The 27,476-nt window shown below is 39.5% G+C and overlaps 3 protein-coding genes across 16 annotated transcripts; 1 reads left to right on the top strand and 2 right to left on the bottom strand.

Annotated features, from left to right (window-relative positions):
- Positions 1-1,833: 1,833 nt before the first annotated feature.
- On the bottom strand, positions 1,834-11,120 carry calm3a (calmodulin 3a (phosphorylase kinase, delta)). Its single transcript, XM_084950627.1, has 6 exons — positions 10,895-11,120; positions 5,359-5,389; positions 4,789-4,932; positions 4,290-4,396; positions 3,798-3,933; positions 1,834-3,618 (listed from the first exon to the last, which is right to left on the bottom strand). The coding sequence occupies exons 1-6, from the start codon at positions 10,895-10,897 to the stop codon at positions 3,590-3,592; spliced, it is 450 nt and encodes a 149-aa protein (XP_084806753.1). The 5' UTR covers positions 10,898-11,120; the 3' UTR covers positions 1,834-3,589.
- A 2,573-nt stretch (positions 11,121-13,693) lies between these two features.
- LOC146373743 (uncharacterized) lies at positions 13,694-19,913 on the top strand. Of its 14 annotated transcripts, none has more exons than XR_014802254.1 (9): positions 14,779-14,863; positions 15,061-15,176; positions 15,274-15,342; positions 15,504-15,877; positions 16,026-16,105; positions 16,467-16,556; positions 16,654-16,832; positions 16,925-18,151; positions 18,268-19,102. XR_014802254.1 is itself a non-coding variant. In XM_084951344.1 (4 exons), exons 2-4 carry the CDS (start codon positions 19,103-19,105, stop codon positions 19,863-19,865), a joined length of 399 nt encoding a protein of 132 aa, XP_084807470.1. In that variant the 5' UTR covers positions 17,186-18,151; positions 18,268-19,102; the 3' UTR covers positions 19,866-19,913. The 14 variants fall into 14 exon arrangements, 1 of the variants encoding a protein (XP_084807470.1); XR_014802251.1 differs by having other exon boundaries at positions 16,325-16,556; XR_014802252.1 differs by having other exon boundaries at positions 15,504-16,556; positions 16,925-17,772; positions 17,892-17,985; positions 18,060-18,151.
- Positions 19,914-23,999: 4,086 nt separating this feature from the next.
- On the bottom strand, positions 24,000-27,206 carry LOC146373742 (uncharacterized). The gene is made up of 4 exons (XM_084952013.1): positions 27,059-27,206; positions 26,418-26,625; positions 25,802-25,967; positions 24,000-24,831 (listed from the first exon to the last, which is right to left on the bottom strand). The coding sequence occupies exons 1-4, from the start codon at positions 27,160-27,162 to the stop codon at positions 24,185-24,187; spliced, it is 1,125 nt and encodes a 374-aa protein (XP_084808139.1). The 5' UTR covers positions 27,163-27,206; the 3' UTR covers positions 24,000-24,184.
- Positions 27,207-27,476: the final 270 nt, after the last annotated feature.

Raw genomic sequence — 27,476 nt, 5'->3', positions numbered from 1 at the left:
TCAAAAAATGATTTTATTCATCTGTTTCCAGTTAGGCTGTCTCATCTCCTTCCTGTTTTGCGCAGCGCATCTTGAGTCCAGTTGGAACGTGATGAAACACTGCCACCGTGTGGACGTGTAAAATGTTTCATGTTGTTTTATTCTGGTGACAGTGTTTGATTATTTGCAGTGTGTGTGCTCGACGGAAATATTCTTTACCTACAATGTAATATGTCAAAGGTATTAGGTATAGAATGACAGGGAAATCCAGAAGTTTTTGTCTAGCAGTGATGAAGTGTACTTTTAATTAAGTGCAAATTTGATGGGTGTATTTGAGTGCTTCAATTTTTTTAATACAACTTCTACTTTAGTTTCTCTTTAGTAGAAAGTATTGTGCATTTTTGAGCACCGCCTTACTTAAAAAACGTGATTAGAATGTAATAAAATGAATTTAACCTTTAGATGACAGCGAATACGCACCTGCGGACCATTTATGTGCAGCCCTGTTTATAGTTTTCTGTGCATTTCAAACATTGTACTTTCTGATGTTTTTTTTAAATATCTAAAGTAACATGGCTGCTATGAGGCCAGGATCCCTGTGGATCTTGCCCTACAAATGATCCAGGACGGATGGGATGAAAAGGCCATCGGAAGCATTGACTCAGAATCGGACATCTCAGATATAGAGGACCCAGACTAAATATTCCACTACTGATGGCTAAACAAGTCCAAAACCCCTTTGCTATAGCCTAAATACCAAGGATTCAGTTACTGTGCTTCAGAAAATTTACTCAAGTTTCCATACAAACTGTAGTATTACGTTATAAACATATTTAATGTCAATGAAAACTACTGCATTGGAAATGTAGTGAAACATTTAGTGTATGTGTGTGTATATATATATATATATATATATATATATATATATATATATATATATATATATATATATATATATATATATATATATATATATATCACTACACAGCTGCATTATGATAGATTATACAGCCTTGTGTAATTTGATTATTGGATCGTATTCATTGAGGCATTGTCATTTGAGCAGCACATTAAATGGCTGGTGTGTGCTGGGGGCGCTGCTGTTTTTCAGTGTACTGTGTCTTTGATATTTATCAGATTTTGTAATCTGTTTTGCTGGTACAGTTGTAATCTGTAAGTGATTGCCTCTCTTTCTTTTCTCCACTTGATACAGCAGATCCAAAGTAAAAATTGTAATTCAATTATTTATAATGAATGTCTACAACCCTCACTGCAAAAGAGGCAGTGCATTGTTGATTCTCAGTGTAAACCAGCAAGCCTTTCCAGCCTGTTATACAACCGCAGAGGGATTACCACACCTGCCTGTCTGTAGTGCTACGGTTCTTATTGTACTGCTGAGTGTGCTCCTGTTTCCTAATTCATTTATATTATCTACTTACACTTGCACGATTAGCATGTGGACACACATCCAATCACATTCACCTGGCCCAGATAAAACGCTGTTCTATTGGCTCTTGATCTTGCCTCTCAACAAGAAAGGCTTTTTGCATTTAGACTGTGTGAGGGGTCGTGACCCTTGCTGACCTAGATTAGCACAGGCTCCTGCAGCAATCTCATGAGCTGCCAAATATAGCCTCTGCCCAGGATAGTTTCTAGAGTGAAGGCCTAGGCTGACCTGCCCTGACCCAGTCTGAGGCTATCTGGAAGAGACTCCTTTCTAACACAGAAGCACTGGACGGGGGAGTGTATTGCAACATTATGGGAATTTGTGAACAGTTACAAAAAAGAAGAAACAAAAGGATGTCTGTTTCATTAATGACTAATTTTAGAATAAACATGTCAAGGAAATTCAGGTGAAGTAAAGCTCAGTCAATTTATTGATTTATGGAAAATATATCACATCTTTCCATACTGGACACACCTTCAGAAATTAACAGTCCAATAACCATTTACTTCCAAACATCTGACTCAAATGTAACCAATTAGTACGCCTCAAACAGAGCAGTATATTAAGTTTCACACATTGAGGAAATCACAAGATTCCTCAGCTTAAATTTAGCCAACTGTTCAAAAACCTAACACTGAAACCAACTGCACATCTAAAGCTGAAGTCATTGCTACAAACCCATTTCATTCCCCATATGAAAGCCTCAATGAAACACATCACCCCCCACCACAAGCAGTATGTGTCAGTATACACTGAATGTATTCTGTTTAGTAAAACAGCAAGCCGACTGGAGGTTGAATCACCGGACTATAAATTGAAGATCAGACAACAACAAGGACAATAAATGAGTGAAACATGTTGTTATAGCAGCAGCAACAGTGACATTTGGTTTCTTTTTCTTCTTTTAAAACAAAACTTTTTTTGTCCTTCATTTTTTTAAACAACCACATGGTTTATACCAAAGTGCAAATATGATGAACTGCATGTATTTTTTATATTATTATATTAAGTAGAGTTTTTCTATTCTAAAGAACTACAGGTCTTGCAAGAAGGTTGAGGTTTTTTTTTGTTTTTTGTTTTTAAGAGTATTATGGCACATTTCAAAACCGAAGAGAAAACATGTCACAGATCATTTACTACAACAATAGGCATTGCAAATTTAACGATACACTTATATAGATATAATTTGTGACCAAAGTTCGTCAGCAATACATTAATATTTGAGAACACATTTATAAAGCGTTACATCAATATTGCATCATCAGGATATCTGTTTGCAGAACAAATGTATCAACTGCAGTCCTCAAGTGTGTTTTCCCAATAATCATCCTGAAGCAATTCAACACACTCCCGTCTTCAATCAGTGCAACGTAAAACCCACGACTCAAAACAATACAAAATAACATCCAACTGAGGAAAACAAACAAACAAACAAAAAAAAAAAACCATCCAGCAATTTTCAGTCCCTCGTTTTCGTTCGAACTCTTCAAGGTTATAAGAATGCTCATCTCCAGCAGAGCACCAATAAACACCCTACATTGCAACTATTTGCTCTTGCAATAATCAATAGTGACACAAATTTTTTACAGATATATAGCTATATATTTATGTATATACCTCCAGTGTGTACACAACCTGAACACTACCTCTGACAAGATCAGAGCTTCCTTGTTGTCACGAGAGACAGTCACAGAAAGGGTGCATGCAAGAAGAGTACTCAATTCAGTATTTGGAGAGTCACCACTGGTGCAAGAGAGTCGATTTTCTTTGTTCAAGACTATCAGGTAAGAATTGAAAAGCCAACTTCTCTACATGAACCGTGGCATAGGTTCCTATCCCTCTGCCTTTTACGATGTTGCGCTTTCCTCTAAATTAATCAGGAGCAGGGTGACTCAGCAGAATCTTGGTCTGAAGTACCAGGGGCTTTGGCCCTCTTAAAGCTTGGTCCATTAACTTCTCTAGGGATTATTCTGTTCTGGTGGTGATGAAACAGATACCTTAGAAGTAGCTGGATGCACTAAAGCACAATTTGCAAACGGTTTAGATAAATGATTTTTTTTGGAGGGGAGGGTAAATTTATCATTTGAGAATTGTTCTTTTTTTGGTATATTTGACAGTGATCTTAGAGGACAAGCAACGTTAAAAGAAATTTCAAATTTCTCTTCACTTGGCTGTCATCATCTGGACAAACTCTGTGGAAAACAAAAGAACAGAAAGAAACATTTAAAGTTACGTTAAATAATGAACCAATAACTAACTGTAACAGTACCGTTACCAGATGGAAAAAAAAAAAAGTGCATACACACAAACTTGTAGATTTTCACATTTGCAGACTCACAAAAAGTATGGTGGTTAATAAACAAAATCTCACCCTCGTAGTTGACCTGACCATCTCCATCAATGTCGGCCTCGCGTATCATCTCGTCCACCTCCTCATCAGTGAGCTTCTCACCCAGGTTGGTCATGACATGCCGAAGCTCTGCTGCACTGATGTACCCGTTACCATCCTACAGGTGGCAAAACAAAAGCAGAAAATTAGCTTGGTGTCTTCTATGTTTACAGGCAGGTGTGTGTCTACAGATACCATAGCGCCAGAAACACGGCCATTCCCTTCACCTGTGATGTCGAGATCCTGATTTAGGAAGTCTATTGAGCTAAATGCTCAATATTTGTGTGTTTGGGACGCTTAATATAATAGTCCAGCTAGCAGAAAGACAGAAACGCTCCAGAATATCGCTTATGCAGACATTTTTCACTCTTTTGTCTAGCCATCATCATGGATCAAAGTCATTTCTAACAAATACAGAGGCTCTCCTTTTGCTGAATAGTCTAATTAAATATTTCCACTTTACTCCTACTTTACCTTGTCAAAGACTCTGAAGGCTTCTCTGATCTCCTCCTCACTGTCTGTATCTTTCATCTTCCTGGCCATCATTGTCAGAAACTCAGGAAAGTCAATTGTACCATTACCTTAATAAAATAAATAAATAAATAAATAAATAAAACAAAAACAAATAACAAACCAGAAAAAAAAAGTGTTATCACCGAGTAATTTACCAGAAAAACTCAAAATCAGATCAGGAAAATTAGCCTATGACAATGCAAGGTAGTTCAAAGTATAAAAGGAAATGCACACCATTTTTATTAATTACAACAGACAAGGCAACAAAAACAACAAAGACTAGATTCAATCTACACACATCTACACAGAGAGAACAGAAACAAGTTATGCCATCTCAGATATCAGTATCTGCATTTATGCCAGTCACTAAATTCTTGAATGACAAAAGAATTCTCTTCATGAAGAGCTTTCTCAAAAGTAATGCAACTTCAAGCTCTTGTGCATGTTAGTTTGATCTCACCATCAGCATCTACTTCATTGATCATGTCCTGCAGCTCAGCCTCTGTAGGATTCTGTCCCAAAGAGCGCATGACAGTCCCGAGCTCTTTGGTAGTAATTGTACCATCGCCATCCTTATCAAACAGTGAGAATGCCTCCTTGAACTCTGTACGTTTGCAGAAAGAGAACTGTGAGTTGTAATGAAGACTGAATCCAATGAACATTCACTGACTATACACAATAGTCAGTGCATTTGCAACAACTGGGACACTGAACAGACAACCCCTGATAAGGAAGAGCACAGGCTGAATACAAAGCACTGCAGCTTTAATGTAGACATGCAAGCATTTCTAGGACACCTGACTCAAAACCCTGCTGCTTCTCATTACCCAGGGTCTGATTTTATACCTAGGGAAAACAAATTGAATGCAATTATCTAGTTAATAGTATGGGACCATAATTAGCATACAATCCCATAGACCTGCACAGCTTGCATAATCTCTGAGAGCCTAGTTTCTAAGGTTTGTTGGAGACATTACGTGTTGCTAAACCTAAAACAAGCCAAAAAGGCTTGGTTATGGTATGCACTCACCAGCAATCTGCTCCTCAGTCAGCTGATCAGCCTGTTGAAAAGGGAAAAAGACACTGATAAAACACTGATGCTTCAGCGTGGAAATAACCTCTTTTTCAACCCTGCCACCATTTACAATTATTAAATCGTGCATTGTATTCAAGAAATACAGTTTTTAATGGCAAGTTCAACTTATATTAGGACTAGGCAAATAAGATAAGATAGCATTTAAATCCCAGAGATGGGAAATTCACACTGTTGCAACAGCACAGTAGAGACGGCAGTTATAAATACATAGCTGCATCATGCCTAAGAACAACAATACTATGCAAAAAACTGAAAATATACATTATACAAGGTAGAGGAAATATACTTAACTGACATAAATATATGTACATATACAGTCCTGGTCAAAAGTTTAAGACCACTTGAAAAATGGCAAAAAAAAAATAAAAATAAAAATCATATTTGGCATCTTAACAAGGTTCCAAGTAGAGCTTCAACATGTGGATTCATTGTCATTTTCTGTCAGGTAGAAAATGTCACACTGTCATGATGTTCTGATGGCAATGCAAATAAACATTCCCTTTTTGAACCCTGGTCAGGTTGTTGAACTGCATAAACAGCGTCTCTCGCAGCACGTCATCGCTGCTGAGCTGGGACGCAGTAAGACAGTCATTTGGAATTTCTTAAATGATCCTGATGGTTATGGAACAAAAAAGTCAAGTGAAAGGACCCAAAAGAATTTCACCAGCACTGAGCCGGAGGATCCAACTGGCTGTCTGTCAAGACACTGGACGATCCTTGACCCAAATTAAGGCCAATGCTGGTGCTGACTGCAGCCCCATAACCATCAGACAGCATCTGAGACTGAAGGGCCACAAAAACAAAAAACGTCTTCAAAGGCCTCGTCTCCTTGATAGGGATGGGTACCGGTATCCGGTGCCATTATGCCAAACTCAGCAGCCTGCAACAAGTGCTCTTATGCTGATACTGTGATACTGTGCAAAGGAGGTAACTCCTCGAATCTGATGAATACATGGTGGCGCATAGCGTTTTTTTAAAAGCCAAGAAATGCACCCTATTTGATAGCTTGCTGCAAGAGCTCACACCGAGCACATCTACTGCGGGTGGGTTGCCTGTTATCGGTGCCAGAGTTAGCAACATCCCCCAAAAACCCGAAGAGTAGAGTCCTGGCCCCTAGCCCTGCCAGTGTAGCAGAAATGATGACGGATGATGATGGCAGCAGCAGCCGTTCTTCTCTGCATGAGTAGCTTAATGTTGTTCGTGTGTAATTTACGTTGAGTAGGCTAACCACGTTATTACATTAATGCACGTAAGGTGAACTAGCAAACACCGTCGTAGTTACATGCGGCTGTCTTCTTGTTTGATGGCAGATACTCCCTTCACCCTGGCCAAAAAGGCTAAAATGACCAAAGAAAAAGTAGAAAACGCACAGCCCAGGAGGTGCAGGGGCATCAAATGGCCGCCACCTATGTCCAGATGTTACAGAGAGCTTCCCTCATGACTGAGGGCCCTCATCTGTGTGGTGATGACTGGGTTTTTCAACAGGACAACGCTATAGCACACAATGCCTGCAGGACAAGGGACTTCTTCCAGGACAATAACATCACTCTGTTGGACCATCCTGCGTGTTCCCCTGATCTAAATTCAATTGAGAACCTTTGGGGATGGATGGCAAAGGAAATATACAAAAATGGACAACAGTTCCAGACAGTAGATGCCCGTCATAAGGCTGTCTTCACCACTTGAAGAAATGTTCCCACTCACCTCATGGAAACGCTTGCATTGAGCATGCCACAAAGAATTTTTGAAGAGATCAACAATAATGGTGGACCTACTCATTACTGAGTTCATGTCTGGAACTTCGATTTCTGTTTTGGGGTAGTTTTCGGGTTCTTTTGGAAGGGTGGTGTGACATTTTCTACCTGACAGAAAAGGACAATGAATCCACATTTTTGCACAGATTTGGCCTTTTTAAGGCTAAACTTTTGATGAGCTGTAAAACAGCCTGTTTCAGTTTAAGCGTGGTTTTCAATAAATTGTTTTGTCTCACTCCTATTTCTTCTTGTTGCACACTGAAACTCTACTTGGAACCTTGTTAAGATCCAACCATGCAAAATATGATTTTTTTTTTTGCCATTTTTCAACTGGTCTTAAACTTGATGGGGAAAATAGCGAAATTTCATAAACAAGAAACGAAAAGAAAGACAAATGAAACAGCCGTTTCTCATATTTTTGGAAAAGAAATGACTAAGCAGTAACAAATTAAATCACTTCTGGATTGATATAAAAACCCTAAAAAAAATAATTACAAAGAATTTCCAGCAGGCAAAATGGGGAACACGTGCATCAGGCTCCACTGTGTACACAGGCTCTGCCAATGCAAATGCAATTTAGACAAACTAATTCAAAACAGACTGCAGTATTTTCTGGCAGCTGGACCCGACCATTACCTATGACCTAGATAAAACTATGTTAATACAGCATAAAAAGCTTTACAATAAACTTGAACTGTAGATGTGTTCACATTTTCACATACAAATGTATGTAAATTAAAGAAATACACATGATTATTTTACACACATTGTTTGAACTCATGTAATAATAATTGTTAATAACTAAATGAAAATATTCTGGGAATACTAGAAACAAGAGAGCTCCATGATCTTGAGATATTGTTAGCCAAGCAAACTTGCATTAAATCGGCTCAACCTAAAATCCAACACTGGAGTTTCTGCAGTCTCAGTCTGACTTGGCCAGTATTCAATCACTCTCAGAAAAATTACTTAAGGTTTGTAAATGACTTATTTAATTTGTAAATGAAGACAGATTGCTAACAAGTTGCTATCAGTCTGAATGAGCCTTTGTCAATGAGCACAACTCAAGGGGACTCGACTGGCTGCCTGCCGGCTGTATTCTAGTTAGATTCCAACAGAACAAGAAGGTTACTGAGAGTACATTTAATAGTTAAATACAAATGTCTAACTATAACAGTGCTTGTATGCCTGACCCCCCCCACCAACAACAACAACAGAAAAAAAAACTGAAGTGAGATAACTTTTTTATTGGATAAAAAAAAAAAAAAAAAGGCAAAAAAATTAACTTTGAGGAAAAAATACTCATTTGAAAAAAGAAGAAAATTGGCAGTATGTGTTAATGCAAAGTTGCAAATGTTGTATCATGATGACTGAATTATTGTGATTTCTTATTGTGGGGTGTCTGCTGATTCATACAGTGTTCAATATTTTTTACCACATTCACACACACACGCATACACACACACACACAAAATAAATTAATTAATCAAACAAGTAATTTAAACTCATGTAACACAAATTCATTCTTCAAGTTCATCTGAGACATAATTGTGCGCTCCATGTGAAGCCTTATCAGGCCTGTCCAAGTCAGTCAACATACTCACTTCAGGCTGAGAAAGTGCGATGAGGGACTGGTATAAATACTCCACAGCCCGAAATACACATGCCTGCTATAATTAGTGAGACACGAACAGGGTCGCCAATGTAGCACACTGAATATCACCGCAACTAACCACCTCCTCGAGTCTTTAAAAAAAAATTTAATTAATTAAAATAAAATTTAAAAAATACATTATGTTAAAGCTTGGTTAAAAAAACAAAACAAAACAAAAAACAGATTAAACCCTTTGAATGTGCCTTCTGCTTTGCATACTCCTTCAGGATGTTTGTTAGAAAACTGGGAAATACCTGCTGCATAAAACAGACCATTAGAGTCTGCAACAATTTAGCACTGACACTAATTCGTTGATGGGGATAAGCTGATAATGCTATATGTAATACTGCCTAAGGACTCACTGTGCATTTGCTGTTGAGCTAATGCCTCGAATAAACATGTTTTCACTGTATCCACATGCTCTTGCACCACAGATAATGGACAAATAAACTTGCTTTTTCAAAACCAAACAGATTAAAGCCAACATTCCTGTAGCAAAATTTCTGCGGTGGTGGTGGTAATGCCATGCATTCAAGTCAATTTCAATGAGTCACCCATTTAAGGGGAAGGGGGGTAGGCAGAAGGGAGCATGGCAGACTGCAGAGTATCCAGTCTGCTCACTGCCAACCAATTCAGTGTTGCTGAAGCAAGCAGTGTCTGGATCAGGGCACAGCTGGAGGATTTATACAGCTGCTGTAAAAAGTACTGCTGGCTTTCAACTCATCAGTACCCCAAAGAGCATGTCATATATTCTTATGTTGACAATATTTTTCTGAAGTGCAGCCAGTTAATCATATTTGCAAATGGTGTTTGAGCAGCATGTGAATAAATTAGATTTTGTAGCTGTCCAAGTTTCCTTACTTGGCAAAGACCGCAAGGGACTCCATTCGTCTGCTCTCTTACAGTATGCAGATGAACAACAGACGATACATGATAAGACAAAGATACAGATATTCACATGCAAGTCTATATTAGAAGTATTTAAAATAGTTAGATCCCATCTTGGAGGGTGCACTGCGGGTCCTGACAGCCGACTGCACCAGGGATGCTTGGTTCAATGCGGGGGGAAGGGAGGCGAGAAAGGAGGGGTGGAAAAGAGGATCATTCAGCAGAAGCAGAATGCGGTTCAACGTTATGGCGCAATACGTAACGCAGGACATGGTGTCACGGTGGTATTGAATCTATTCCCAAATTGTTGCAGCGCCTTGCTGAAAGCTTTGCAATATGACAAACAAGTGTTGCTACCTGTGAGCCGTATTCTTATGTAACCCCAATCGGTGGTTGAATACGACCCCTTTTCTCGCTTGTTGCGCATGTCCGAGTCCGTTCAAAACACCCTGCTGATGTGGCTAACACAGATACTGTCCGTGCTGCAGCACCTTATGTGGCATGTCGAAAATGACAGTTACCCAGAGTCCCGATGTCTTTCTCGCAAGATTAACGAGATGGGTAAAGATCACATTCACACTGGACGGTCTATTTTTACACAGCACCTTCACCGGCACCACGCCCACTCTCGAGTCCAAGCGAACCAATAAATAAATAAATGAATAAGTGAGCAAAAAAAAAAAAAAAACACAACCCAAAAAACAAATGCCACAAATATCTGTCCAACCACGGAGACTGCAACCACATCATCAACAACTCTGCTAATCAACCGAATGAATGGTGTTACATTTGAGCATTAAACAGGCCGTTTGTGTGCTCTCACAATACGGCGTGTGTGCTGCGCATTTGGCAGACACTAATAAATAAAACGTTTCTCTTCTCTTCTATCTCGTCAGCTGTTAAGCACACATAAAACCACCGATCAAAAAATTGCGATATATAGACGATAAAATGATGAAAAAAAAGAGCGTTGTATGCATGTCAGGTGTGGGATTTTTCTGCAGTTTGCCAATATTAAAAATGCCATTGTGAAGGGAAGCCGGAATATGCTTTATTGCTTTAGACCGTATGCATTTACGATTATATTACGCATTAAAGTGTCGCATGAGGACATTACGATGTAAACGATTCATAGCTAAGGCTAGCTAGCTTACGTTAGCTAGCTTACACTCACCATCGTCCCGTTGACTTTTCAAGCTCCGTGAAGATGAAAAAAAGGTCAGTTAAATGTCTTGTATTTTACTTACTTAGGGATCACTTACTCAAACAGAACAATAAAATAAAACAGGACTTTAAGTATAACAAATGCTTCGGGAAATCTGTGTAGACAGTATCCTTCTGTTGCAGCAGAGTTGCCCGGAAACCTAAACCAGCGACGTGCTGTACCACAGTTTGACAGCCGTGTATCCCTCCGCCGCTGTCTTGTACGTTTTTAGTCCCACTGAATCCACTGTCAAAATGGAAATACACGAGCATTCAAAAGCTCGTTCTGTTGCGGTAATCATTCACTGTTTATCGCCTAATAATTATTTGACACTTAACAAAGAGCAAACCACAATTTTTGCTGCTTTACAAAATCAAACCGCGCAAAGATACTAGCCCCATTACCACGTCTCATAAACAGTCTATGGGAGAAAAGAGTGTTCCAGTGATCATACTGAACACAATACTAATGGGCCATTTTAAAATTGCAGGGCAATTTCTGTACCGCTCATTAATTTAAAAACCATTCGTGCAAAAAATACTAAAATAGACATTTGTGGTTGAAATTACACTTGTCCTGGGACAAAATACTCCAAAACATGATCTCAAATCCAAAATAGGTCTTCAGAACACCTTCCAAAATGTCTTCTTCTCTTGTCCAAGGTTCTTGATCAAATCAAATCGCATATACAAATTGGACAAAAGTATTAGTGTGTCTGAAGACCCCAGAAAAACTTCCAACACACAAATGAATGACTTAGCAACGTCGAGAACAGTCTAAAAGAAATCAATCACTTAAAACACAATGCACAATTTAAAGATTATGAATATCTTTCTATAAATGTACTGACAGTGATTCAGTAACAAATGTTCCATAATTCAGACTATCTGCTGACGACAATAACAAAGACAAAGACAGTGATGTTCCCATTTTAAAACCTGTTTTTTTCCCCAATTACCAATTAGAGTTTTTCTCAGTTCCTAGAATGCCTGACAATATGTATCCATCTAAATATGTGCTGCACAGAAATGGAATCTGAGGTTGCAGACCAAGAAAAATTCCACTTCTGCAGAAGAGACATCTTCAAGCTAGACTGAAGTATATTAAGGATAACCTGGAGAAAGATTATGCATGCTAGAAAGACATATTTTGATCAGATGAGACGAAACTATAACTATAAAGGTGTTGCTTATCTTTGAAGAAAGATGAAGAAGCATTCAACCCAAAGAACACCATTGCTACAGTGAAACCTGGTGGTGGGAGTATTATGATGTGGGGATGCTTCAGTGCATGTAGAACTTGGAATCATGACGAAAGAAGGATATGTGAAGATTTTGAAAGACAACCTTAAAATATCTGCAGTAAAACTGGGTTTGGTTGTCGCTTTGCCTTCCAGTCTGTCTGCCAATGATCCAAAAATATGTTGTTTCTGGTAGAGAACTACCTCCTGGAGATCAAAGTGAACGTTATAGAGTGACCTGCGCAAAGACCTCACTTGAATCCTATTGAAAATCTGTGTGGTAAACTCATGCCAGAAGGTCATTAAATCTGCGGGAGCTTCAGAGATTCGGATGGACTAAGGATGGACTCAGTGGCGGTCCTATAGCCCCCCCACACATTATTTCCTTAGGGATTAATAAAGTATTTTGATTCTGATTCTAATTGTTTCAGGATGACCTGCCATTATCCAATGACACATCTGCTTACCTGTATCTTTTGCTCGTTTCTCCTCCTCTTCTTTTCTCTTTTTTCTAAACTGAGCACCTGATGGCTTTGAACTTTTCTTGACCATCTTCCATTGGTTTTAATTTTGCACTCCAGTATGAACACCCATCCCCCAACCCGAGGATTACCACAACATAACCAAATAGACTTACACCTTAGCTCACAGATTCGATTTGTCTAGGGTTTATTTCTGGGATTTCGCACAACCCAGGGTCCAAATCATGAATACATAATGGGCTTGGATTTACAACATTATGAATGAAATGTGCTCTATTTGGAAAAAGCAGGCCCCCCTCCCCTTTCGACGGGTTGTGTGTGAGACTTTAAATCATCAAACTGTAAATTATAAATTTTAAATTGTTATTGATCCCTTTACCACGTGTCTTAAAGTGTATATTTATTTTCTTACTCTCCTTATATTTGTTGTTTGTTTACTTGCACTGCTGTAACTGGAGCCACGTCGTCTCGTCTCTCTATATACTGGACTGTATGTAGCGGAGATGACAATAAAGTTTACTTTGACTTCATCAGCGAGCAGGCTCACCGAGGGCTCTCGCGCTCACTTTTCGTGTATAGAATTTCGAAAAAAACATCGGTGCAAATTATAAGTCTGTATTATAATGTCTGGTGTTTTCGTGTTTGTTGGTTTGTTTTAATTTTTTTTATTTTGCGAGTTGGTTATTAGATGCTGCTCCAGCCAGCCAGAGAATCCGCCGCCGCTCCGTCCTCTCCTCCCTGTGTCGCAAGCAGCAGGCGCATCTTGCAAACGGAGGGCGCCCTTACTCCCAGCAAATGGGCGATAGAAAACCAATCGGTGCCTATGCCATTCCCGATATGCGCTGGCACGATGTCGGGGCAGCATAAGTACGAGTAATTTTTTTTTTTTTTGCCGATGCCCGTGATGCCGCCCCCACCATGATGCCGCCCCGGGCAACCGCCCGTGTCGCCCGTATCAAAAACCGCTACTGATGGACTAGGATTATTCAGCAATTGCAAGGTGAAACAGACTGCAGACTGGATGGTGTGCTGGGTATTGAAAAGTTGTCTTGAACAGCAAACATCAAAAATCCAAAACCAGAGGAATTATTTCTCTGTTATGACTTTGTCTCTGTGGCAGTGCCTAAATCGACAACCCGTTCTCTTTGACACTTAACAAAGAGAGACGCTAAAGGTACCCTTCCACGTTTTTATGCGACGCTGTGGGTTGTCAATTCATTCCAATAGGAACCCGCTCGAGACGCTTCGAGCAGAGGCTCCAGCCATCCATTTACTCCAATAATAACCCCGTCACGGCGAAACATGACGCCGTGAAGCACAATCTAACTGGAGAACCGGGGACCCTCTCCGCGAACGGGTTTTTCTCCCTAATTTAATGCTTTCTTTTAATGACATCGTTAACATTTCTCAACAAAAACACATGAAAGTATCACTGATAATTCAACAATAAAATCGCTTCATGTTGTGGCCATCACACAGTGCTTTCCAAACTGATTCACGATCTGAAAGTGCGCAGATTTAACGTACATAATCCTTGTTAGGTTTATTATTTTCATTTCACACGTAACACATTTATAGATTCATTGACCACTCCTGTTAGTTTTGGATGCTCTCGGCTCCAACCAATCAGACGCAACCTGTGTAAGCAAAGGATGATGGGAGAACGGAGAGACGCATTTATAAGAATAAGAAAATGAGGCGGTACTGATTGGTTCTAATGCAGGTATGTAAAAAATACATATATTTAAAGTAATACCTTGATGTGTGTTTCAAAGTTTGTTTTTCATAAAAGCTTCAAACAAACAGAGGTGACTGATCTCGAAACGGTGTAATGCATTTAAAAATGGCTACAGCTACCGTCAGCATGCTTGCTAGGTGGCTACTGCAGCATTAGCCATTTAATCCAACGATGATGGATTAAATCTATTACAAACGTTAAAGGACTTGTTTGTTGCAAAATACCCTCACATAGTGCGTAAAGCAGTTTTTGCGCTAAGAGTTCTGCTAGCTCTTTACAAACTGATGATGCTAACGTTAATTGCTAACGTTAACCGGAGCGCCAAGACTGAAAATCATTTGAATTGCGTTAGTTATGTGGTTATGTCACTGAGTTCTGCAAAAATCTCTTTCCTCTTTAACTTGAAAATGAGTGATTCAGAGGATCCCGAGCTGGAGGAAGAGCTTCAGGCTGCTGACGAACTCCTTCAAGATATGCAGGTAACATTTTTAGTGGAAACAGTTGTTAAAGAGGGAACACGCTTGTCTAATATTTTGTACGGAGTAAACGTTATATTATTTGAATTTTTTTTAAGTTTATGTCAAATTAAGTTGGTTAACTTAAGATGTTTGATAATCTTTGCTTTAATCATGGACTGTATTTTAGGTGTTCCCTTTTTTCCTTGTTAATTGCCTAGAATGATGCACAGAGTGAACCTCAGCCAAGACCAGTGCGCTGGAAAACACGTGACAGACAGGGAGATTTTATTCCTCAGACCATCAACCAGTCGAAGTACTAGTTGCATGCCACGTGGTCAGTGTTCACACAACCATTGATTTTATCTCACAACTTGTTTTCACCAAAGAATTTCAGTAAGTAAATATTCTTCAATCTCTTTTTCCCCCCCCAGTGTCCAGAGATCAGCATCAATGTCCACGTGAAGAACCTAGTTATGTTGCCAGTGTCAACCCAACAAAAGGTACTTTACCTTCTTGTATATATTGTGATTTCTGTTTACTTTTATATTTGTTGTTATAGTTGAGTTATGCAGGGCTTTTGTGCAGTCCTAAGAAACATACTGCCTAGTGTTTTTCACTTTGTGGAAGAGTTTCTTCCTTTCTTTATTTTTTTTTCTGTTAGTGTATGGAACTGAGGTGCTTCGTCAGGAGCTCCTTCAGATGTTGGAGGATGGAGAAGAGGACGCAGCAATGGCTTGTGAGACGTCATCTGAATCAGCTGCTACTCACTGGGCGATCAGAAATATGGTGTCCTCGCAAAAGTGGAAAGAGGCCAGGCCTTGTCTTATAGACAATATGTTAGCTACTCTGGATCCACAGTCACACCGTGTGTGTCAGTGTGGCAAACAAGTAGTTGTGAGGTGTCTGGACTGCCTGCCTCTTCCATTCCTTTGTGCTGACTGTGATATTGCAGTTCACACACGCTTTGTCCTGCACAGCAGAGAGGCAGTAACAGGAGGGTTTTGCAGCCTTCATCAGAGTTTCACAAGCCAATAGGTACGGTTTTTAAGTCTTATGCATTTCTTGCTATGTACGAGTATGAGTGGGTGCTGTTATTGTATATTTATTGTGTATCAGTTAATTTCCAATTCTTTTTATATATATTGTGTGTTTTAATGTTCGTTCGGCTGTTGCCTGTGCAAAGGCCAGACCATGTGTGTGACTGCCCAGCAGGTAACGTTGAGGTTTCACCCGGCGCAATTGTGGCTCTTGTAACCATAAATGGTAAGTTGCCCTTTTGTCACACACTACATACACAATAGATGTGTTTGGAGGTTTTATTGCAAATTGTGCATTGCTATCTTGGTTTGAATTACCCTCGGCCCGCAGTATATGTGGGCACCTGTCAAAGGTCATTTGGATTTACCAGACCGATTTGAAAACAACATGAAAAAAATGAATGCTTTGAGCCATGACTGAATTTATCCTTATCCTTTCTAAAAGCCGTTATAACCTTGCACTGCCAGTGGTGAGCTGCACCAGCTGTGGCCTAATGTGGTCCCCCTCAGTTAAGGACATCCTGGGTAGTGGATATTGGCCTGGCACCTTAAATTTCTGCACCCTGTTTTCAATGGATGTCTTTCAGTCTTTCTATGACATTAAGAAGGCTGCACCAGGGATGTCACTTAAGGCATTTGTCAAAATGCTGGATGAACGAACAGCCCATTTTGGAAGGGTGAGTTTCTAAATTTGCCAAGTTTAAGGAAATTGTGCAAATCAATGTTTATGATGACTGTCCTTGAATATTCTGTTGTATGTCCTCTATGTAAAAGACTGGCCGAATATCAGCTGATGCCTTCAGTAAAAGTTTCTTGGAGTGGAGTGCTGTAAAGTTTGAGGTGGACAGGATGTGCAAGGAGCCATGCTTTAGCTGCCCTGCCTGCACTCCAGACATGCTTGCCGTCTCAGTTGATGGAAACCGCAAGCTTTATCGCTTTCAGTCAAATGCAAGGTACGTTATGCATTGTGTACATAAGTCAAATATGGATTTGTAGAAAAATGTATTTTAATGTTTCTTTTCAAACTGTCACTGTGTTCGTTCAGCACTTCAGAGCAGGGGAACTTTGAAAAGAAAAAGATGAGGAAGTTGCTGAGTTTGTGAAATGCATCCAGAGACACACAAATCATGTAAGATACACATATATATTAGTGCTGTTAGCGTTAATCTTGTTAAAATGACATTAATGCCATAACCATATACACATACGTGTGTGTGTGTGTGTGTGTGTATATATGTATATTTGTATATATGTATATATATATATATATGTGTGTGTATGTATGGATGGGTGGATATTTATTTTACTTTATCTTAATGTGTACTTAATTTTCTCACCATGTGTATTTAAAAAAAAAAAAAAAAAAAAAAACCCATGATTTTTATTTTGTGTTATCAGTGCTGTCCTGGGGAGATATGAGGTCTTGTGTGACTCAAGGCTAATTCAGCTAATTGTTATGCATTTGTTTTAAAAAGTTTGTCCCTGATAGGGCTTAATCATGCCATGTCTTTTATGTTAAAATCTTTGAGTGTATAGGTCCCGGGGAAAGGGTTGTGCGGATCTTCATCTTGGACTGCAGCAAAGGAGTCGTCCAAAAAGTCCACTGGGAAGTTGGATGAAGAGGGCATGGAAATAGCTGTTTGTCGCCACGGAGTCCTCTTAGCTGCATTGAACATGTTTCGAGGGGAGATCTTTGCTTACCCCCTTTTTCTCCAGAGGAAGTTGGCAGCTAACGTCCCAGGACATATTACGTTCCTTTGCTCCGATGTGGCCTGTAAATATTTCCCATATTTAACCAAGGTGGCTCAGCAGTGCCCTGAGCTGAGGAACCTCTTGTCAATGCGTCCTTTTCTCTCCGTCATGCATGCAAAGACTCACACTTGGAAATGCGAGGTATACTGCAGCTTGTAGTTTTGGATTAGTTTGAGACATTTTGTTATAAGGTTGAATGAATTCAGCAGTCATATATTGTGACCTCCTTTCTATAAATCAAATGGGGAGGTGCGTTTCAGGATGGGGCCGATTCAACAGTTGGAGAAGAGGTGGAACAAGTAAACAGTTTCCTGTCTAGGGCGGCCATCACAACGAAGTACATGTCTAAAGCAGGTATGTGTCCGTGTCTGAGATTCCACTCAGTCTCCTGCTCATTAATTCTTATTTGTATACTAACTAAAATGCAGGGCGAACAGACATGCTGACCCTCCTGGCTTTGGGGTGGAACAAAAGGAAAGTGGAACAACTGGGCCGCACTTTGAGCCAGAAATATCTAAAGGTGATTTATTTATTTTTTTTCAAAAACCATTTTAATGTGTGTGGTAATGGGGGAAAACACCAGTACTCTTAATGTCAATATGAATGACATTTATTAATGTATTCTTGGATCATAAGGATCCTTAGAGAACAAGTGGAGATCCTGAATGCAACCAAAAATGAGCTGGGTGTGGATGCCGACACACTGCAGCAATGAGTGGCTGATGTGCAGAAATGGGCTGAAGGTGAGTCTCAATATAATGCACTCGTGTATAACAATAGGACCCACCATGGCCTCATTAAAGAACTTAAGGTAGAATTAATATCTTTCTGACAGTGTCAACAAACAATGAAAAATAAGCCTTGTAAAAGCAGAATTTATGGCAGAGTTGTTGCGTTTCATCAAATTGGATTGGACCTGGGTTGAAATGATGTCGTACTAATTGGTTTTATAAACCTGAACACCAACATACTTGTTATCTCATGATAATGCAGCACATGAAGGCTCCAGATGTCTTATAATGAATGTCATCAAGTCAGTGATTACAGAGTCCACTGTAGTTTGGTGACTGTTACTCATCCTGTATTCTGATTAATATTCCTCTCACTTAGAAAGTGATCAAACTGATGGCAGCCTTGGAGCGTTGCAGGCACGAATAGAGGAGCTTGTCGTCATCATCAGAGTGCGAACACAAAGTCTTTACAGACAAAATGGTCCGTCCCAGTTTCTTTGAAATGGACCGTTTGATACTTAGTTTGTACAGCTTGTACAGCTACTTTGTAAACAGAATAAAATCAGATCCAGGTTTGTTTGAGCTGGATGTGATTTGTTCTAGCAAACAAATTGATGAGTGTAGATTAAAATGTAATTCGCAAGGTCATCTTAGTTGAGAAGAAACGCTTGGCGGCTGCTGTTGACGACTACAACAAGCTCGCTGAACCAACAAAGCAAATCGTATCCAGTGATGCCCTCATGCAGACTGATATTTGGCCCTGGCAGAGCACAAGTGAACACAAGCTCTTGATTTCTAAATATCCTTTTTAAACAAACTCCCAGTATCTGAGCAGTAGTTGAATGTTTTGTTCTTGAATCATAATATGCTACTATGTTTTCCCATCTGATGTTGTTAAACTGTAGCTGCTGCTGACCTCCGGACAAAGAGAAAGGTCTTTGAGAAGGTGATGGCTGTGAGGCGCCTGAGAGAGGAGGAGATGATCCTTTGCAGGGAGATGCGGCTTCACTGGACAGTGTTGCGAATGCGATCTGTGGTGTTGGGGACAATCTCCTCAGACTGTAAGCACTTTATTTATTTATTAATTTTTTGATGAATCGATTGAAAATAAGAGCAGATGCTAAAGTCTTACTGGATCTTTTACCTATATCTAGATTGCTAGCTAACACTGCCTTCTCCCTTTTAAAAAAATGTTTAATTACAGGATCCTAATTCCTTGTGTTTATGAGGTGTTTTTTTTGTTTGTTTGTTTTTTTTACTTTACTCATATTTATTTGTTTTGTTCTTTTTACAGCCTCCTTTGTTGGCATGTCGGAGGATGCACAGAAGGGACTCTGTAGCCTGGTTTTAAAAAAACAAAGTGAACTGAAAGCTGAAATGCTCAAAGTAAAGGACGTGTACAAGAGAATCCTCAGCCACAAACCACTCCTGGAAATGGACTCGGAGGAGGACATTCCAGACGATGCCACTGAGAGTGATTTGAGCACTTCTGATGAAGACTGATTGTGTCATCATTGATGTTATGTTTGGTAAAATAAAAAGTTAATCACATCTCTGTTTAATGTGATTTTTCAACAGACATTTTACATTTTGAGAAGAAAAATGGAATTTCCTTGGTGCAGTTGTTTACCCTGAATCATTATTTCCCATCTAATTTAATGACTAGTGTACATGTTCAGATACGATAACATAATTTAATTTATGGGATGCTTTCTGGGCTGCTCAAATTATCACAAAATTTAAAAGCACCAGGCAGCACACTCACAAGTAAATTTTTTGTTCAGTGTTTTGTCGAAGAGATCAACAAGTACAATTGAGATGTTTGCTGTAGTGATGTGTTTGTTAAGAAGCATGCCAGCACACTGGTGAACTGACAGTCCCAGAATGCACCCGAGCCAGTGACTCGCCCCAGAGCAAATGAAATTGCTTATCTAGAAAGACAACCGTCATCAAAGAAGAAGTAAAAGAGTAGGAAACAAATGGTAAGGGAAGGTACTGTGGGGTAGGAAAGAAAGGCCAGAGCTGTGCAAAATGACCTCCAGCAGGCCACAAATGTGCATGTCTGCTCAAACGGTCAGAAACTGACTCCATGAGGGTGGTATGAGGGCCCGACGTCCACAGGTGGGGTTGTGCTTACAGCCCAACACCGTGCCGGATGTTTGGCATTTGCCAGAGAACACAAAGATTGGCAACTTTGCCACTGGCGCCCTGTGCTCCTCACAGATGAAAGCAGGTTCACACTGAGCACTTGTGACAGTCTGGAGACGCCATGGAGAACCTTCTGCTGCCTGCAACATCCTCCAGCATGAGTTTGGCAGTGGGTCAGTTTTGGTGTGGGGTGGCATTTCTTTGGGGAGCTGCACAGCCCTCCATGTGTTCGGCAGAGGTAGCCTGACTGCCATTAGGTACTGAGATGAGATCCTCAGACCCCTTGTGAGACCATATGCTGGTGCGGGTGGCCCCGGGTTCCTCCTAATGCACGACAATCCTGGACCTCATGTGGCTGGAGTGTGTCAGCAGTTTCTGCAAGACGAAGGCATTGATGCTGTGGACTGGCCTGCCCATTCCCCAGACCTGAATCCAATTGAGGACATCTGGGACATCATGTCTCACTCCATCCACCAACTGCACCACAAAATGTCCAGGAGTGGGCAGATGCTTTAGTCCTGGAGTCTGGGAGGAGATCCATCAGGAGAGCATCTGCCACTTCATCAGGAGCATGCCTAGGTGTTGTAGGGAGGTCATACAGGCATGTGGAGGCCACACAGACTAGTGAGCCTCATTTTGACATGTTTTAAGGACATTACATAAAACCAGATTAATGATTCTGTATTGCATTGATCAAGGAACCAACCCAATAGGAGCTAAAGGAATCCTCTTGACATTACTTCACTCAGTAAGTTTATATTATGTTTAATGTGCATTTTCTTCATCAGTTTAGAACATAACATGTTAGCACTCCCTGGTCCTTTTTGGAGACAGATCCCGAGACAGCAGGCAGCTATGGAGAACTCGTGTCAGCTGTGGTAATTAAGGAATACTTTGATTTAATATTGATTTCATGACAACTATCCTCAGGCACATATTCCTGGATATATATAATGACATAAGTAAACTCCCATTTTAGAATCATTGCCTTCTTTGATCTGACTTATTGCCTCAGACTTTGGCCCTGTGTCCCCAAAAGTATAGAAAATCCATGACACTGGGTAAGAGGCCTTTATCATGTTATAAGTGAGAGAGTTTGGTGTAACAGTGGTTGAACATGCCAAATCAATCCACAACATACTGCCATTCCCCAGCTGTAACCTGCATATGCATCAAACCAAAATCCAGTATCATAGCCACATGATAGACATACAGATGAGGTTAAAAGGGTTGTATCATTTTGCCAGATAGCTTCATCCCAAAAAAGATAAACATTCTTCAAAAACAAAAGTTTGTGAATATTTGCTGTATTGCCAGGCCTAAACCAACCTGTTAAACTTATCAAATTATTGTCATAGATACGAACCTATTGATTGAAACAGAATAATCCATTGAAGCCTCCATCATCATCCAAGATCACTGTTACTGTTCAGATTATTTTATCTCTATTTTCCTCTAGAATGTTTTGAAAATCAGCATTTGATCAACAGACTTTTTAAAAGTTTATTTTGATCCTATTGCTTACGTGTGTAATTGCATTTGTATTGAAATTATGACAGGAAAACCCTTAATCAAATTGTATCTTTGATATCTAATAATAATATTAACAATAATGTTACATACGTAATATGTACACAATAATAATGTGCAAACAAACAAGAAAAATATCAAAAAATGTTTTCTAATACCCTGTATATAAAAACCACATATGACCACAACTTCAAATGTGCAATTGTCACTGCATCTAAACATGACATATTACAAAAAGGTAGAAACATATAATATACAATATGTTTTGAAGCTGGTACTGGTGCAGTTAACTTTGCTTTAGGCTCCCATACACAGTAGGTGTTACTTACTATACGTGCAGTGCAGTATTACTTTAACTTGTAATATGTTATAATAAGCAAGTCACTTCTATATTTATGAGGATGTAGACAATAATGTTGGCTGATATGTAAAACTATGAGATATCGAGTGCAGGGAAGATATTATTGATCGATCAGATTCATGAATGTGTTAGGTACTTAAGCCACAATTAGAGAGTGAAACAGAGACTGACACTGGTTGAAATGTATAGTAAATATTTTATTTTGAACTTTTATGCTGAACTACAAACTGTGAACTGTGCGATCTCTGCGACCTGTGGTGCCTGGTTTACTGTGTGTAAAACTGCGCAGGTTCCCATGTGTCATCCCACACTTTGCCACTGTCAGGAGAAAAACATAACAAACAACAACCACAACCACACACAAAATAGGATAATTTAGGTTGTGACATATGACAATTTTTTAGGATGAAATATCTTCTATATTCATGTCATGCTTTATACACCTTCATTGTAATATAAATCAAGTCAGAGAGTAATAATATATGTAGTAGATGTCAAGCAGGACCACAGCAGCAGCCACGATCCATCGGAACCTGCTGAATGAGAGAGCACAGAAACTCCAGGGAAGAAGTTTAGTTAGTAACATGCATGAACTGCATTACTGAGACATGTATGTTTACAGATGGTGAGGGAGAAGGGGAGAGTTTTTAGTAAAACGAGACGTGACTGCATCTTCAACCAATACTGAGCCTGCATAACCCTGAAAGAGACAGACAGAGAGGGGGGGGGGACACTAACCCCCAGCAGTCTGGTCCTGTTACAGCATAACTAAGGGCTGACCTGAACCAGCCCTAACTATAAGCTCTATAAATAAGTAAAGTCTTATGCCTACTCTTAAAAGTGTTGACCATGTCCACCTCCAAAACTCATAATGGACTTTGGAGGTGGACAGCTATCAAGCTCCTCACAGAAGAGGAGCTCGATAGCTAAAAGCTCCCAATTTCCAAATACATGAGTTCAAATTGAGGTGATAACTATTTATCAACAATATGAATGTCTGTTCCCGTCCAACAAAGTTGTTACTACATACCATGTTGAGCAGGGCTTCCACTTGACTTTAACTTCTTCTTTTTTCTGAAAAACATGATATAAACAAACAATTAATTCAGAAAGACATGCAAGTTGCATACAAAAAGGAGCTTATAAACATTTGTGTACTATTGAATGGCTCAATATATTATACAATTAGTTTACAAAAACATAAGAACCACTACAATGCTTGTACTGCCAGCATCGAGTGCATGTCAGCAAAGCAACACTGCTTACATTGTGGCTCACAAGCAAAACTAACCGAAGCAGATGTTACTGAATGGGAGGGAGCACCTCCACATCAATCACTCCTTCTGAGCATGATGTCAGGAGGACTTTAAAGAACATAAACATCAGGAAGGCAGCACGACCAGGTCGTATCAGGTGGTATGTTCCTATTTAATGTCCTATTTGGAGTGAAATCCTGACTCAGTGGCTGAATTAGTGTAGATTCATCAAATACAAAAGCTTATGGATAGTCAGTCAGGCACAGTTCAAATCCGGGAAGTCCAAAGACGCAAACAAATCTGCACAGCAGCAGGCTAAATTACTTACATTTGCAACTCTCCTGTCTACTATCTCTTCATATTTGAAAATCTTCTGTGTACGGTGTTTTCGGCATTCTGAAAAATAACAAATGAAATATTTACATGAGGTCTGTAAAACTGGAGAAAATGCAAAAATTAAGAAAAAGAAATCTTAACAAACTTAACGAACCTGTCATGTGTTTCGTACATTTACAATAACATAACGTCTAACCTTTCCTTGTCCTTTTTTTGTTTGGGACATCCGAGGTGTACACCGTAGAAATTGAGGGAGATGCAGGATGTGGAGATGGAGAGGAGGATGCAGGAGAAAGCAGAGATGGAGAGGAGGATGCAGGAGGAAGCAGAGATGAAGAGGAGGATGCAGGAGGAAGCAGAGACATAGAGGAAGATGCAGGAGGAAGCAGACATGAAGAGGAGGATGCAGGAGGAAGCAGAGATGAAGAGGAGGATGCAAGAGGAAGCAGAGACAGAGAGGAAGATGCAGGAGGAAGCAGAGATGAAGAGGAAGATGCAGGAGGAAGCACAGACGAAGAGGAGGATGCAGGAGGAAGCAGAGATGAAGAGGAGGATGCAGGAGGAAGCAGAGATGGAGAGGAGGATGCAGGAGGAAGCAGAGATGGAGAGGAGGATGCAGGAGAAAGCAGAGATGAAGAGGAGGATGCAGGAGGAAGCAGAGATGAAGAGGAGGATGCAGGAGGCTGACAGAGGGAAGATGTTGGTACAGGCTCTAAATGAAGAATAAATTCCTCGTTTAGAGCCTCTGGGTCTGGGACTGGTCCAGCATCGACACTGTCAGCAGAGGATGGTCCAGCTGCTGGTGTAGAACTTTTAGCAGGAGGTGAAGCTTGTAATTCTGCAAAATTTTAAATATTAAATATTCATTAAAATGGGTTGAAAAAATGTACAGTACACATAAACACATAATAAGTAGTGATTTGCATGTTTTCAGTTAAGTTTTTACTAAAGTTACAACTTGTAAATATTGGCGTCAAATAAGTCATCTCACACACTCACTGACCCAAATCATTCAGTACAAGTGCCCTCTAGGGTAGTGTGACATCTGTAGTGCTTTTCTACATTGTACATTAATAAATTAATGAGTGTGACTATAAATCCAGATAGCTAATGACTTTTTTCCTCTGATGACACTACTTTCCTGACTTTGTAGTGCATAACATTTGACACTTCAAGCTAGTACTGTGACTTAAGAGTTTTGTACAATGGTGATGCTAACTACCTCAGGGAGGTAATCAGGTAACCTCTTAAGAAGTATATAAGTTATTTAAGAATCTTGGTGTTCATATTGGTAACATTATAACATTTGTTATACTAGAAAGTCTCGAAGAGAATTATAAGGTCTGGTTTTCGTGAAGATTTTTAAAATTACATTTGTATATACATGAGTGTGAAAGACCATACTATACACACACACACATACAAAATTGTTCAGGTGGGTAACACCAGAGGTTCAGTATGGCTAGCTTTGGTGTATGAACGCCACATGGGGAGGTAATAAGGCATATATAACACTATTTTATGTTAGCAACAGGACATGTAGGGCAGCTGTCACCTCACAGCAAGAAGGTTACTGGTCTGAACCTTGGCTGAATAATAGAATAGAATAGAACAGAATAGAGTAGAGTAGAATAGAATAGCTGGTGACTGTTAACTATCCTCATCCTCACCATCTTGTTTGTCTCTATGTACCCCGTGATGATCTGCCTTCTTATCTAGGGTGTACCATGAGTATCACCCAAAGACAGCTAGGATAGGCTACCTGATAAGGACACCTGGTTACAGATAATGGACAAAGCATATCTTACTTCTCAGAAGGTGTTCATAAAGCTTCCTCATCTTCATGAGGATGTCACGTGCAGCACCTTCCGCTTTTTCGATCTGAGTGATCACGTCCCCTACTATACGGCCCTTACGGTCAAACTGTCCAAGAAACAGAATTGGCTGGTAGCCCAGGGCGTGTAGTTTTGAAACCTGCAAGAACAACAAAGAAAAACATGCAGCCAGTCTTTCATGTAAGCAAATTGATGTATAACAAACCTTTAAGTTTCACATCTTTGTTGTTTTATTGTTGTCGATAGTTAAAAAGTATTTATGGTGACCAAACCTGTAAATGTATGATAAAATCCATCTTGAAATGTTTTGTCTCTCAGTTAATAGCCGATTAAATTAAAAATCAGAAGTAGCTTAAATAAAAATAGTTTTTAACAAGTTTTTTCTAGTTTGATGTCTTTAGTGTGATGATGTTATTCTGATGTGAATAACTTTTTTATTTATGCTCTTTTATAAATTAATATTTTATGTGTATATACATGTCTTGTTAGTTTCTTACTTCATGATATACAAGAAAACATTGACAATTGTGATTAATAAAGAATTGTCTAGCAGACCAACCACTTATTAGATCAGAACTTTTAAACTTACTGACAACTGGGCTGAATTAACCACCCTGCTCGCATTTCTGTTGTTTTTAACAGAGGCAGCCCAGTTACTGTTTTTAAACTGTTCTTGTTTTTTTTTTTCAAACCCTCCTTTACGTTCAGGCTGCCCAGGCATCCACTGCATGTCTTCCTGTTGCAGGTGTTTGGAGCCTGACAGGAAGGGCATGGTTTGGTTTTTGGCTTTGTCATTTCTGCAAATGAAAATGGAACATGTAGGGATTATTTCAGGTCTGTTTTGGTGAAATGATTACAAAAATAATTTATGACCAAAGAAATAACTTATATTACGAGGCAGTATTACACCATATTTAGAAAAAAAATCAATTACGAGATTAAAGTCGTTAATATTGAGTTAATTACGTGAATAGGGTTAAAAAAACTGAATTAATTACAGAAAATATACATTGCTAAAATAGAGCAGTACTAACATTAGCTGGGTGGCCAAGCAAGTGTCTTACACATGAGAATACATCACAAAAAAAAATTAAATAAACTTTTTCAGAAGTAGTTCTCTTGGTACACAGACTGCTCTGTGAAAACATTTCAAGTTTAATATCAGTTTAATATCACTGAAAATAATATTTCAGTGAACATGCAAATTACCCACAGTTGATCACAACTTACTTAGCTAGGATCTGCCTCGTGTCGAGTCGAAAAATTCGCTGCAGGACCGTGAGTTGAAAGATACATTTACTACGACTCCCAAGATGCATTGCAGTAAAAACCATCCAATCGCCTTGCTTAAGATCTGTTGACGTGTCGCTAAAGGCGCGCTGTAGATAAATATTGCAATTTGTAAAAAATAAAATAAAATAATAAAATTTGCAATTTTTAATTACATAATTAAACGCTGGGCCAGTTTATTTTCGTATTATCGCTGGTTATTATTTTAGAGTAAATAAAGGAATAACGTGTAGCACCAAGCAGTTGTTATCTTCATTTCCATAGCAACGGCGGTTGAGGATTATGGGTAGTGTGCAGTTACGGGATTAGTGCGTCTGCGTAAATTGGTCTGATTGGTTGGAGCCGAGCGCATCCAAAA

The sequence above is a fragment of the Perissodus microlepis genome, chromosome 14 (genome assembly GCF_051167445.1).
Source record: "Perissodus microlepis isolate ML-2025 ecotype Zambia chromosome 14, ASM5116744v1, whole genome shotgun sequence".
NCBI lineage: Eukaryota > Metazoa > Chordata > Actinopteri > Cichliformes > Cichlidae > Perissodus > Perissodus microlepis.
Note: the sequence above shows the minus strand (reverse complement) of the source record. Positions and strands in the feature narration are given on the sequence as shown.